The 12,950-nt window shown below is 64.2% G+C and overlaps 1 protein-coding gene across 1 annotated transcript; it reads right to left on the bottom strand.

Annotated features, from left to right (window-relative positions):
- Nucleotides 1-1,088: 1,088 nt before the first annotated feature.
- On the bottom strand, nucleotides 1,089-7,038 carry SUOX (sulfite oxidase). The gene is made up of 4 exons (XM_054012295.1): nucleotides 6,974-7,038; nucleotides 5,015-5,081; nucleotides 3,639-3,810; nucleotides 1,089-3,029 (listed from the first exon to the last, which is right to left on the bottom strand). The coding sequence occupies exons 2-4, from the start codon at nucleotides 5,068-5,070 to the stop codon at nucleotides 1,584-1,586; spliced, it is 1,674 nt and encodes a 557-aa protein (XP_053868270.1). The 5' UTR covers nucleotides 5,071-5,081; nucleotides 6,974-7,038; the 3' UTR covers nucleotides 1,089-1,583.
- Between the last annotated feature and the right edge of the window lie 5,912 nt (nucleotides 7,039-12,950).

The raw sequence follows: 12,950 nt of genomic DNA, 5'->3' as shown, positions 1-12,950 counted from the left end.
GGCCATAGAGAATGGGGTCTGAGGCACGAAAATCACAACAAGCAGGAGGCAGTGCTCACCTGGGTGCAGATTCATGTGGAACTAACCTGCAACGAACCATCGCAGGAGAGCTGACAAACCAGACGGGTCAGAGTCAGGTCGGCCTCAGACAAAAGATTTATTTAAAAATTTTCTCAAAACAGAAAATTGAAAAATGTCAGGGGAAAAAACCTGAAATTTTCCTGGGGAAAATAGTTTTACTCTGGGGGAAGCCGCACATTCTGGTGGAGAATCTCTGGCCAGCATACAGCTTATGGCTTTTAACATCTCAGCAGACTGACTAGCCGAGAAAGCCACTGACCACAGCACAGGGGACATTTATGTAGCATTTTCCTAGTGGAGGGAAATCAGAGGATCTCTCGATCCCAGCCCCGGAGGCAGATGGCACCAGCAGAGCCAGGCTAGGCAGCATGGCTGTGGTGGTTTGATCTGTTTAGAAATCGGAACATTCCCCTGCCCGGGACACGAGGTCGTCAGACTCACGCTCAGCTCCTGCTGCGAGGAGAACGCAGATCAGGGACCCCTGACTTCCACCCCAGGCAACGGTTAACCCCCCGAAGCCTCGGGGGGCAGCCAGCTGCCCTGTAAATGAAGGAGACGAGTCCATAAACGCGGCACAATCTTTACAGCCGTCGGCGTCTGACACTTCCCCACGGCCGTAAAGCAATCGGACTTTGGCACAGCCCGGAACAGCACCGGGGATGGGACGGGAAGAGCCAAGGTGTTTGCCCCGCGCCGCGGGGGGAGCCCAGAGCCAAGACACAGTGGATCGGTCGGCGAACAGGCCAGCTCCGCGGCAGGAGGGAGGCGAGGGCTGGGGCAGCGCCGGGGAGCAGAGGATGAACGGGCTCTGAACCAGAAGGCACGTCGTGCTAAAGGCAGGCGGAGGGCACAGGCCGGCACGTGCACTAAGGGCAGGTGGGGAGAAGGGGATGGCTGCCGGCGGGGGGGGGGGGGGGGGGGGGGAGGTGGAGTTTACACTGGGTTAATGGGGGCGACATGGGCAGGAATAACAGCACCAGCGGGAGAACTGGGCGCTGCCGTCCTGGCCCCCGCCCATGCCAGCCTGCCCCAGCCCGCGCCGGGGGGGACCTGCCTCCAGGGATAAGCTCCAGCCCCGCAGCCCGGTCCAGGCCGGGGCCGCCAGCACAGGGCCGCTTGGGGCCAGCTGGAATGGTATTTCAGTGCTAAGGCCCCCCTCCCCCGTCCTGGTGGGAACTAGGCTGAGACTCACCAAACTCATCTCACCAAGGGCCCCACCCTGGGGCCAGCCAGTCTGTCCCCCCTGCCTCCTCCCTGAGCAGCAGGCCAGGCCCACAGGAAGGAAGCCCTGGAGGGGCCGGGGGGGCTGTCCCTGAACCGGCCTCTCCAAGCTCCCCCTGGGGCTGGGTGGATCCGTTTCAGGGACTCCCTCCCCAACTCAGCCACCCCTCTCCATCCATCCGGGGAGGGGGGGGGCTGCATGTCTCCCCTGCTCCCCACTCTCCTCTGTGCTGCTGCAGGCCATTGGCGCCCACTGAGCGGCCGGGACCTGCCCCCCCCCGTTAATCCTCGGCCACGGTGACGGTGACGCGGTGCCAGGCGTTGCTCAGCACCCCCCGCAGGTTCCAGATGGGCTCCACCGTGTCGGGCTGCACGTTGTAGCTGGCGTCCACGGCCTTGCAGACAATGTCCAGCTCCGTGGCGCCGGGGGGAACGGGGGCCGTGAGCCGCCACAGGCGCCAGGCCCAGGCCCGGCCCGGCCGCTGCTCCTCGCCCGTCAGCTCGGCCACGCGCCACGTCCGGCCGCCGTCCAGCGAGACGTCCACACGCACCACGCCGCGCCCGCCCCCGCTCCAGGCGTAGCCCTTGACCGTCAGCTCCCCGGGCGGGACAGTGGCCCCTGGTGCGGGGTCCGTGATGGCCGACTGGACGGGCAGCTCCTGGATGGCGGGGGCCGTGGTGAAATCCACCGTGTCCCAGTCCACGGCGGGCGAGAAGCCCTTGTAGTCGTTCTGCTGCCAGTGGCTTGGGCTCTCCTCCAGGCTCACGGAGACCCGGCCCAGCCACTTGACGTTGCGGGCGCCCACCACGCCCGGCACCACCACCCGCAGCGGGTAGCCGTGGTCCCGTGGCAGCTCCTCGCCGTTCATCTCGTAGGCCAGCAGCACGTCGGCCCCGCGGCCCATGGCCGTGCGGTAGGGGATGGAGGCTCCGTAGGCCACCCCGCTCAGGTCCTTATCCAGGCCCTCGAAGCAGACGTGCTGCTCCCCGGCCTCCCCCTCCTCCTCCCTGTAGCCGGCGTGCGCCAGGACATCCCGGAGCCGGACGCCGCCCCAGCGGGCCGTGCTGATGGCCGCCACCCCCCACTCCAGCCCCTTCACCTGCCGGACGCGGCTCATCTCCGAGCGGCGGTTCCCGGCGCACTGCAGGGTGACCGTCACCTCGTGCTTGGGGAAGCGGCGCTTGAGCTCGGGCAGCGAGAGCGCCAGCACGCGGCCCCCCGGCCCCTCCACCTGCAGCCGGTAGCTGGCGGCGTCCACGGCCGGCACCGGGAGGTGGTTGCGTTTGAAGAAGAGCTGGTTGGGCGTCAGGTAGTTCTCGGTTAGCAGCTCGGCCGGCGGCTCCGCGTTGAAGGGCTTGAGGCTGTTGACTTGGAGGGCGGGGTGCCGAGGGGGGTCCCCGGAGTAGGGGTCCCCCTGGGTGGCCTGGCTCTGCTCCTCGGGGCTCAGCTCCCCCACCTTGTAGGCCTGCAGGATCTCCAGCACATGCGCCTGGCTGTGCACGGCGTACATGGCCCAGAAGGGCTCCAGGGCGCCCCCCGCCGCCAGCAGGATCTTGCTCTTGCCCCCCGGGTGCAGCTCCACGAAGTCAGTGATGTCGAAGACCTCGCGGCCGTAGGTCACCCAGACCCGCTCGGCCAGGCTGCGGTGCCGCCCCACCTCCTGGCGGGTGAACACGGGGTACGGCGCCCCGGGCGCGGCCTCAGCGTTCGGCTCGGCCTCCGCCGCCTGCAGGGACAAGGAGAGGGGCTCGAGGGGGCATCCGCCAACATCCACCGCAGGCCTCCGAGGGCCTCACCCGCCTCGGGGGGGAAGGGATGCACCCCAGGCTACGCAGCACTTCAGGGACAGAATTGGGAGCGGAACCAGGAATCCTGGCTCCCAGACCCCTCCCTGCTCTAACCACTAGACCCCATTCCCCTCCCAGAGCCGGGGAGAGAACCCGGGAGTCCTGGTTCCCAGCCCCCCCTGCTCTAACCACTAGACCCCATTCCCCTCCCAGAGCTGGGGAGAGAACCCAGGAGTCCTGGCTCCCAGCCCCCCCGCTCTAACCACTAGATCCCACTCCCCTCCCAGAGCTGGGGAGAGAACCCAGGAGTCCTGATTCCCAGCCCCCCCGCTCTAACCACTAGATCCCACTCCCCTCCCGGAGCAGGGAGAGAACCCAGGAGTCCTGATTCCCAGCCCCCTCCCGCTCTAACCACTAGACCATGCCTCCTTCCCCAAGATGCCCATCCAGCTCTCATGCCACCTTTGTGCCCTGAGGCAGAGAGCTGAGCACTCCAGGGAGGCTCTCGGGAGCAGCTGATCCCATGACGCTGGTCCCAGCTCCCTCACCCGCCTGCGGTGATCTCCGTAGGCCAGGCCGGCGCCCAGGCCCAGCAGAGCCCCCACGGCCATGACCTTCCGTCTCCGGCTGCCGTCGCCCGGGCTCCAGGTGCCATGAGTGCGGGAGGGGGTCCAGGCAGTGCAGGCTTGGGGGTGGGACCCCCAGGCCACAGCTGCCAACCTGGGGGAGAAACCAGGACTCCAGTGAGGGCAAAAATCCCCCAGCAACCTCCCTGCCATCTACAGGACACCCAGGGCACCAGCCCAGCACGTCCTGGTCGCCTGCCATCTACCGGCTGTGCAGCAGGGGGCGCTCTCTGCACAGGGCTGACCCCACTGCGGCACTAGGGGGCGCTGTGCTGCAGGGTGGGGCTCAGCAAGGGGTGCTCTGCCCCACCCCCGCATTCCTGGCCCACTTCCAACCCAGCTAACCACATTCTGCCTCCCTAAAATACCTGTAATTTCAGCCCGACCCGGGAGTCCTGTTCACTTCCTTTGCTAGGCGACCGTGGCTGTGCGGCTGTTAAACAGTTGCCGGCTGCCACCCCAGAGGTGGCTGCATTTCAGCCTCCAGCCCCTGGGCTCCCTCTGGCACCTGAACGGTTCCGGCCCTGGACTCCTTCCCAGGCCAGCAGCCGGTGGAACATTAACCTAGTTCCCCTACCACAGGTCTGATAAGATAACGCCAGCCATCGAGCCATAAAGGGATCTCCCCTGCCAGATAAAACTCGCCTGCTCTCTCCCTGGGGCTGCGGCTGAGAGCGTCTGCAGGGGGCAGAGATTAGATTAGAGCCGCTGGGGGATTCTGCAAAACCCTGGCAAGGTGTCAAAGCGGCAGCTGCCCTAAAGAGAATCCCAAAGGAACTTCACGCTAGCTCCCTCCTCGCCTTTTCCCTTTGCGGTCCCAGGGGCTGTGGGTCGGGAGTGAGGGGCACCGGCAGAGCTGGGGGGGAGCCCAGGGCTGGGCTAGCAGAGGCTGTGGGTCGGGAGTGAGGGGCACCGGCAGAGCTGGGGGTGGGGGGAAGCGCAGGGCTGGGGGAGCAGGGGGCTGGGCAGTGAGAGGCACCGGCAGAGCTGGGAAGGGGGGAAGCGCAGGGCTGGGCAGTGAGAGGCACCGGCAGAGCTGGGGGTGGGGGGAAGTGCAGGGCTGGGGGAGCAGGGGGCTGGGCAGTGAGAGGCACCGGCAGAGCTGGAAAGGGGGGAAGCGCAGGGCTGGGGGAGCAGGGGGCTGGGCAGTGAGAGGCACCGGCAGAGCTGCGGGAGGCAGGAACTGGGCTAGCAGGGGGCTGCAGGGCAGGGGTGAGGTTCACCAGCGAAGTGGTGTTGGGGGGCCCAGGGCTGGCCCAGCAGGGGAGCTGCAGTGGTTTCTGCAGACCCTCTCATACCTGGGCGTTCTCTGGAGGACCCAGCGTCCTCTCACGATGGGTCGGAGCAGCAGCATCTCTGCCCGACCTGTGCAGGGAACGAAAGAACAAGAGATAAACGACCTCATCTCCGACCCACGAACCCCAGAGCCGCCCGAGCAGGCAAGGCAGGACCAGTCCCTCGGGGGGCGGGGTAAGACACGCAGCAGCTTCCTCCTCTCAGGTGCAGGTACCCCAGATCCCACAGCGATGAGCCTATCTCCGCCGGGGGTGTGTGTGGGGGGGTCCCAGCTCAAACCCGAGACCAGGGGCCAGGAGCCACGCCCTAGCCAGAGCTCCCAGAACAGTCAGCGAAGGGACCGGGGCAGGACGCGGCTGGCTCGGGCCGATCCTCCCCACGCCGGAGGAGCTGTGCACAAAGCAGAACCGCTGTTCAGGAAGGCGGGACATTCAGCCAGGGGCCGGAACAGGCAGCTGAGCTCTGCTCCCTTGGCAGAGTTCCTGGCTTAGGCCCTGCCTGATGCAGCCTCTCGGAGTGTCCAGGCATCATTTTCCGAGCCCAGGGGGGAGAAAAACTTGCTCTTAACTGTTCCCCTCGCCTTAGCGCCAAGGGAGGGATTTGAAATTCCTGGGGACGGGAGCGGCGCCTGTTCCCCAGCCGGATCTCGTCCTTCCATTCCAACCCCCCAGGGGAGGGACACGGCGTGGCACAGACAACAGCGAGTGCCAGCTGCGGGGCTGGATTTAACCCTCCCCCCCCTTAACCTTGTGTTCAAACCGCCCCCGGGAGGCGAACACACGGGATCTTTGTCGGGATGGGGATGAGGCAGGTGGACAAGTCAATGCCCCGTTCTGGGCATCCGGGATCCAGCTGACAACCGTTCCCCCACAAGACGGAAAATAACCACTCAAGAGTCACCAAATGCAAATCAGCTGGGGGCCAGGCTGCCCCCGGAACCATCCCCACAACACCCATGGGGGCACCTGCCCCCTTCAGCCAGCTGGGGGTGTTTCTGCCACAGGAGGATGGCCTGAGAGTTTGAAGCCCCAGGCAGTTTGATCTCCTGGAGACCCCCCCAAACGCTTGGGGACCAGGCACCCCATACAATGGGGCACTGCACATGGAGGAGGAAGGGGGGGCACAATGTGGGGTGTAAATCCCTGTCCGGGGGAGCAGGGAACCACGTACTGCCCCCGCCCCCAAATGCTCCTTAGCGCCCACTAGGCAAGGAGCATGTACAGCCAGAGCTCCAGGGAGTCCCAGAGCACCCCCCCAGGCATCTCCCCCAGAGCACCCTGCCCCCAGTGCAACCCCCCATGTGCCCCCAACCCCCCCAGAGCAGCCTGCCCCCAGTGCAACCCCCCCGAGCACCCTGCCCCCAGTGCAACCCCCCACGTGCCCCCCCAGAGCACCCTGTCCCCAGTGCAACCCCCCACGTGCCTCCAACCACCCCCCAGAGCACCCTGCCCCCAGTGCAACCCTCCACGTGCCGCCAACCACCCCCCAGAGCACCCTGCCCCCAGTGCAACCCCCCAGGTACCCCCCCAGAGCACCCTGCCCCCAGTGCAACCCCCCAGCCCCCCCAGAGCACCCTGCCCCCAGTGCAACCCCCCAACCCCCCAGAGCACCCTGCCCCCCGTGCACCCCCCAGAGCACCCTGCCCCCCCGTGCACCCCCCCCAGGCGCCCCACCAGAGCACTCTGCCCCCAGTGCAACCCCCATGTACCCCCATTCCCCAGTGCAACCCCCCATGTACCCCCTAGTCCCCAGTGCAACCCCCCAGAGCACCCTGCCCTCAGTGCAACCCTCCATGTACTCCCCCAGCCCCCAGGCACCCCCCCCCCAGAACAACCCTCCACGTGCCCCCCAGCCCCAGGCACCCCCCCCAGTGCAACTCCTCACCCAGCCCCCAGTGCAACCCCCCACTGGAACCCCCCGCAATTACCCCACAAGCCCCCCATGCGCCCCGCCTCTCCCACCTGTGACCGCGGCGCAAGGAACGTCACCGCGCCTCGTAACCCGCCCCCTGCCCCGAGCCTGCGCCTTTAAGGCAGGGGAAGGGCGGGGCCTCGGCGAGTGACATCAGGGGTGGAGCCGAACCCCGCCCCCTGGAGGGGGCAGCGGCGATTTAAAGGGCCAGAGTCCGCGCTCGGCTGCTGCTGGAGCAGAAGGGGAGGCAGGGGCGGGGCGGGGCGGGGCCCAACGGGGGGCGGGGCCTGCACCAGGAGCACCACGTGCCTCCTGGTTCCCACGCAAGAGGCGAGGGAGGGGTAGCATCCCTGGCTCCCGGGGGCGACATTGCTGCAGGGGGGAGGGATTTGGGGGTGCAGGGGGGGCTCATCAGGGCACCTGCAAACTCACCAGAGACCCCTCCCCCTCCCCCAGCTCATGGGGTGATCAGGGCAGAATCCAGCCCGCCGGTGCAGTGATTTACAGGGCCAGGCCTGGCCCGGCCATGCTGGGAACAGGGCGCAGCTCTGGTTCCGAGCCTGGGCTGGGGCAGCACTGCCAAGGCCATGGGTCCCCTCCCCGGGCAGCAGCACGGGGCTCACAGTGACACGAGGGAGCGGAGGCGGGTACCATCACTGCCATTAACATACAGCCTCATCCCGCCCCCGCCCCCAGCCCCGGGGCTGCTCAGTGCTGGGAATGTAATGCAGGAGTTTGCCCTGGGACACCCACTGCTCCAACAGCATCAAGGTACTTACAGCCCCCTGCCCCTGCCCGGGGGGTTCGGTCATAGGCAGAGAGCTTGGAGAAGGGCTATATACCAGCCCTGGCCGCTAGGTGTCAGACCAAGGGAGGGATGGAGGGCTCCATCCTAGAGCTGTTCTGCACATCCCAGCAGGGTACGTTAGAGCAGCCCTGAGACTGCTCTAACTTCCACGGGGAACCAGCCCAGTCCCCATACAGCCCCAGCCCACCGGGGAAGGAGGCGAGTGGTGCTAGTTATTGCCAGTTGTAGGAACACATTTTGCTGTGTAGACGCAACCCCTGGAAACCAGACAGACCCAGCACGGACACGAAACCGGAGCAAACTCTGGCAAGTGCTTCCGGCAGCTGGCTTTGAACCCGTGACCTCTGGGTGCAAGACTCCATCAGCCATCTCTCCCGGGGCCATACCCCTGCCAGCACGGTTCACACCCAGGAACCGCCCCAGCAGCTGGCAAGGGGCAGCAATTCCCCCTCTCAGCCCCAGGCATGTGGGGAGCAGCTACCCTACAACCAGCCCCCCCAGCCCACACAACCAGGCAGCTCAGCGCCCCCCCACCTGCCCGAGGAAAGTCTTCCTGCAGGGGAGGCGGGGGGAATGGGTAGCTGCATAGGGACAGCAGCCGGCCATTAAGCAGAACTAGCCTTCTGGGGCTCCCTTGCCCTGTCTAGGATCAGCGGCATCCAGCCTCAGCCAGCACCCGCTGCCGGAGAGAACCTCTCTCAGAGCGGCCCGGTGCTGGTGAGAGCTGGGAAGGAGCAGACTCTATTTCCCACCTCCCCCCTGGTCTCGGCCCCTTCTCAAGGGGCAGCCCAGGGCCCACGCTAGTTACCACGCTAGTGAGCAGGCGCAAAGCCATCACACCTCCCTCTCCCCCCTCCCCATGCTGGGCCCACAAAACCTTGGCTGGGAACCAGCTAATTACAGTCCCGGTCCCTTCCTTTTCTACGGCCCAGCCCCTCCCTGCTGGCATCAGCCCGTGAGAACCAGCCAGGCAGAGGGGCTCTGCTAGCACTGGCTGCCCTCGGGTAGGCACAGCCCAGGGGCTTGCCCCCCCATGCATCTCAGCCCCCGCCCTGGGATGAGCTCTTCAGCCCAGTGCCAAGGCGGCCAGGCAGGTACCAATCACGCCCCGTAGGAACTGGGCTGAACCAGCCTCAGGCCCGTGGATACACAGGCCTCACCCCAGCCACAGAGAAGTCACAAGCTCCCTCACCTTCCCCCACGACCCAAGCTGACCCCTCCTGGCACTTGTTGATTTAACTCGGCGCCTGTGGGCGGTGACATCAGCCCAGCTCTTGTCAGACGGGGGCAGAGGGGCAGCCCCCTGCTCCATTTATCAACCGGGACCAGCTGTGCCAGGCATTCACCCTCCAGGCTCCCGCTGTCGTCCCCCCCCCCCCCGGGAAGGGGAGTTAGGAACAGACGGCTAGAGCCTAGGAAAGAGGCTGCTCGACCACCTCCAGCCTGAAGCAGCTGGTGCCCATCAGACAGCCCCAGCCCCAGCCCCAGCCCCCTCCCATCTCTCAGGCCCCGAAAAGCACGTCCATAGCCCGGCCTGGCTGCAGGCTAGAGCCAGGTTCCTGCCAGTCACCCCCCCCACCCCCTCAGTTGGAGCATCAGGTGGCCTGACAAACCCCTGGTCTATCACCCCGCAGAAGGCGTAACCCCTGTGCTCGCTGGGCATGGGGGGAGCTCGCTCGCCCCAGCCCCGGAATCCCCATCAAAGCAAGTGCAGGCGGGTGCTGCGGAGCTGGGCTCAGACTGGCCTGTTTGGGAGCAGGGGGTGCATGTGATGCTCACCCCCATCCAACGGGCACCTTGACAAATCCAGTGACCGTCCCCAAGCCGGTGCCAGGCCAGGCCCCGCCAGCCAGGAGCTTCAGTTTACAGGCTGCTCAACTGCACCCTCTGCTGCCCAGCCAGGCCAAGGACAAGCCTAACCCCCACCTCCTGACTTGTGCTCCAGGCACCCCCATCCTGACAGGACAGGGGGTGGGCGAGAGGAGCTCTGCCACAGCCATGGGGTATCCTCACCGCCCCAGGACCAGAGCCAAGCCGCAGGCAGGGGAGCTGGGCCCACAGGCAGGGGAACTACCCCTGGGGACCCAGGCTCATTCCCGTTTGCCACAAGCACAGACCCTGCGCGTGCGATGGGGAGGCCCAGGCCAGGTAAGTTCAAATCTCAGCTGTTCCCCACACTTCTGGCCCTGGGGTACGTGGACAGGGGCTGAGAGGCAGCAGATTTTCACAAGGCTAGAGCCTGGCTGGCTTAGGATTTAGAAACAATCCTTTTGTGCCCCTGCTCTGCCCCCACCCAGAGAACACGAGCGCGAGGCAGGGGGTGAGAGCGGGTTCTCGCCCTGACAGAGAAGCCAACCCTCCCTCTTCACCCCCCCACACCAGCCAGCTTCAGACACAATAAAACAGCAGGTTCATTTAATACACGGATGTGTTTGTTTTTTACTTACATTAAATACATTGGTAAATCAGCAGCGGAATTCTGTTACCATGATTGTTATTTTAAATGCGATGGAGGCGCTTCCTCAAAAGCAAAAAAAACTGATCAGAAAAAAAAAGGCAAGCGGGCTGGGGGCGAGGGAGGCTTTCAAAAGCTGCAGTGTCCCCATTTGGGCCAGGGAGTTAGCCAGAAAACCACCACCACTCCCGGAAGAGGTGCATGGGCTCGGGGCGTTCCAGCGTTGCCAGCAGCCAGGGGGGTGGATGCTCGTGGTTGTCGTACAGGTAAGTAGAGTCTTTCCACCGAGCAGAAAAAGAGTCTTTCCAGCAAGGACAGAGGCCCACCCCCCCCGGTACGTTACAAGTGCAGCCTGAAATCTCCAACAACGCCCTTGTGTTAGTGGCGGGGGGAAGTTACGTGTCACGACACTGCAGGGATCAGAGGAGAAAAGGACCGAATACCCACGAGGCCATGTCACCCTTCAGCCCTCCCCAAAGATCTCCTGGCCCTAAGCCCCCCCCCCCCCCACCATGCACAGCCAACTCAGCGAGGGGTGCTGGGAAAAGTGACCGGCCCAATCAATTTCCCACCCCTCCCAGGCTGGCCTGGTGCCTCCCCCAGCTAGTAGTTTCTCTACTTCAACTCTGACCTCGACAATACAAAACGAGACGAGGACAGGGGCCTGCTTCCTGGAAGATGCTGGGGCTCCAGTTTGGCTAGTGCTGGGGGAGGGCATCACATCTCCCCCTTGGAGAGACTCCACTTCAAAGCTCCCCCCACTAAACACACAGGGCAGCAGCCTCGGCTCAGCAAGGCAGGCGCTCCCTCGCAGGCTCTCCCCGGGGCAGCGTTTAAAAATACGACTGAGCTGGCCGAAGGGGCCAGGACTGAGCGCGCCGGAGACGGTTTATCCAGAGACCAGGTGCAGGGGGACGTGCAAGATTCCCTTTGCCCCTGCTCACAAGAGGCAAAGTTCAGCCTGTGGCCCTGGCAGCCTCCGCGGCACCTCAGAAAAGCCGGCAGCTAGCGCCAGCAGCAATGGTGCATCGAGGATCCTCGGCAGGTCACAACACATCCAAGGGCGACTCAGGTCAACTCGGAACCAGAGGCTCCATCGTTAACACAGCGACCGGGGTGCTGCTCTGATGCACCTGGGATCAGCTCTTCTGGGACTACACCAGGGGGCCCAAGCGCTAGTTACAGCCAAAACAAAAACTGCTGCTGCTTCCCACGTGAGAGCTTGTATCTCAGCGGGGCCCTCAGCCGTGGAGCGGAGCCTGTGACACCACAGACAGGCTGGGTGCCCGTCTGACCCGCCCACATAACCAGCTGGGGCAGGTGTGGGGCTGCGAAGCGGTGACACCCCCCTGCCCCAACCTCAGCGTCCGGAGAGGAGAACCTGCAGGGGGGAACTGACAGGGACCTCAAGATAACCAGTGTGGTGTTCTTCCATGGGGGGGAGCCGAGCCCTCGCCAGTGTCCCAGAGCGAGTAGGAGACTCCCCTTGCATCATCCGTCCTCCCCCCCTCACCCCCCCACCTTCCAGCCCATGCTAGAAAGACAATGGAGCGGACAGGGGCATGGGGGAGGCGCAGTCCACAAACAGCCGCCTCGCCCAGGCCCAGGAAGGTGCTCTACCTTTGCATGGCCTCCCATTCTCCTTCACCTCCTCTCTAACAGACTCCCAGTCCCATGTCCCACCTGGAGCTCCCTAGGTTTGCTGCTCAGCGCGGTTCCCCCGCCCCCCATTCTGAAGTGATCCTGGCTAGTCCCGTGGACTGCAGGGTAACAGACCAAGTGAGCCCCGTTTCCCAGCACACAGCAGGGGGCTCTGCAGCTTACTCGACACAGGAGCGGCCTGGAGCCCAGAGGATAAAACCTTGGGTGGGTTCCTCTTAGCGGGGAGAGCAGCAGAGCTCAGTGCGATGACCCCCCCAGGGGCTCAGGAGCCCTCGAGATAGCTTACACTGAACACGACCCAAGGCAAGATGAGCTCAACGGGACAGGCTGGAGATTAAAGTGCAAACCAGAGAATTTGCGCGGCTGGTGATAGGGGAAGAATAAACCAACAGCTCCGAGAGGCCATGAGATCTCGCGGGGCGTATCCCTGCAAAATACCGGACGCAGCGGGAACTTTGGGGTTTTACACCCCCCCAAGTCAGTATGAACGATACCATCTGCCACGATGCTGGGTGCATGGGCCTGGTGGTCCCACAAGCAATGGGATTATGGGGGCTGGCTGTTGCTTGCACCGGATATTCATAGCAACGTAGTTCATGATTCTATTCCTGCTACTGAAGTCGTCGTCCGTGGTCGCTTCCTAGCGATCAACACCAGCCAGAATCAGCCACCCTGTTGGGTCACAGGATTCCAAGCCCCCACTTCCCCCCGTTCCCCAGCACTTCCGCTCCCTTGCCGGAAAGGCCACCCAGGACCAAATTAAGGACACTGCAGCTTCCCCCCCCCCCCCCCCCCCAAACATTGAAATAGATGGGAAAAAAAAAAAAAAACACAAAAAAACCCCAGGAGAAAAATTAAAGAGTAAACCCACAAAAGACACCCTCAGAAAACAGCGTTTTCTGTAGGTCCCCGTTCAACTTATTCTTCATAAAATAAGCCTACAAGGATTAAGTTTCCACCTCCTTTGGGCCCCTCCCCCCAGCATTAAATAAGGGGGGGGATGGTAGAAGAGGACAGGTGTTATGGGACCGAGAACACAGATTTACCAAAGCAAAGAGAGGGTGGGGGCAGGGAGGAATTATCTGGGAGAAGGAGACGGGGA

The sequence above is a fragment of the Malaclemys terrapin genome, chromosome 23 (genome assembly GCF_027887155.1).
Source record: "Malaclemys terrapin pileata isolate rMalTer1 chromosome 23, rMalTer1.hap1, whole genome shotgun sequence".
In the NCBI taxonomy this organism is placed as follows: domain Eukaryota; kingdom Metazoa; phylum Chordata; order Testudines; family Emydidae; genus Malaclemys; species Malaclemys terrapin.
The sequence above is the reverse complement of the archived record's forward strand: the minus strand, read 5'-3'. Positions and strand labels throughout refer to the sequence as shown.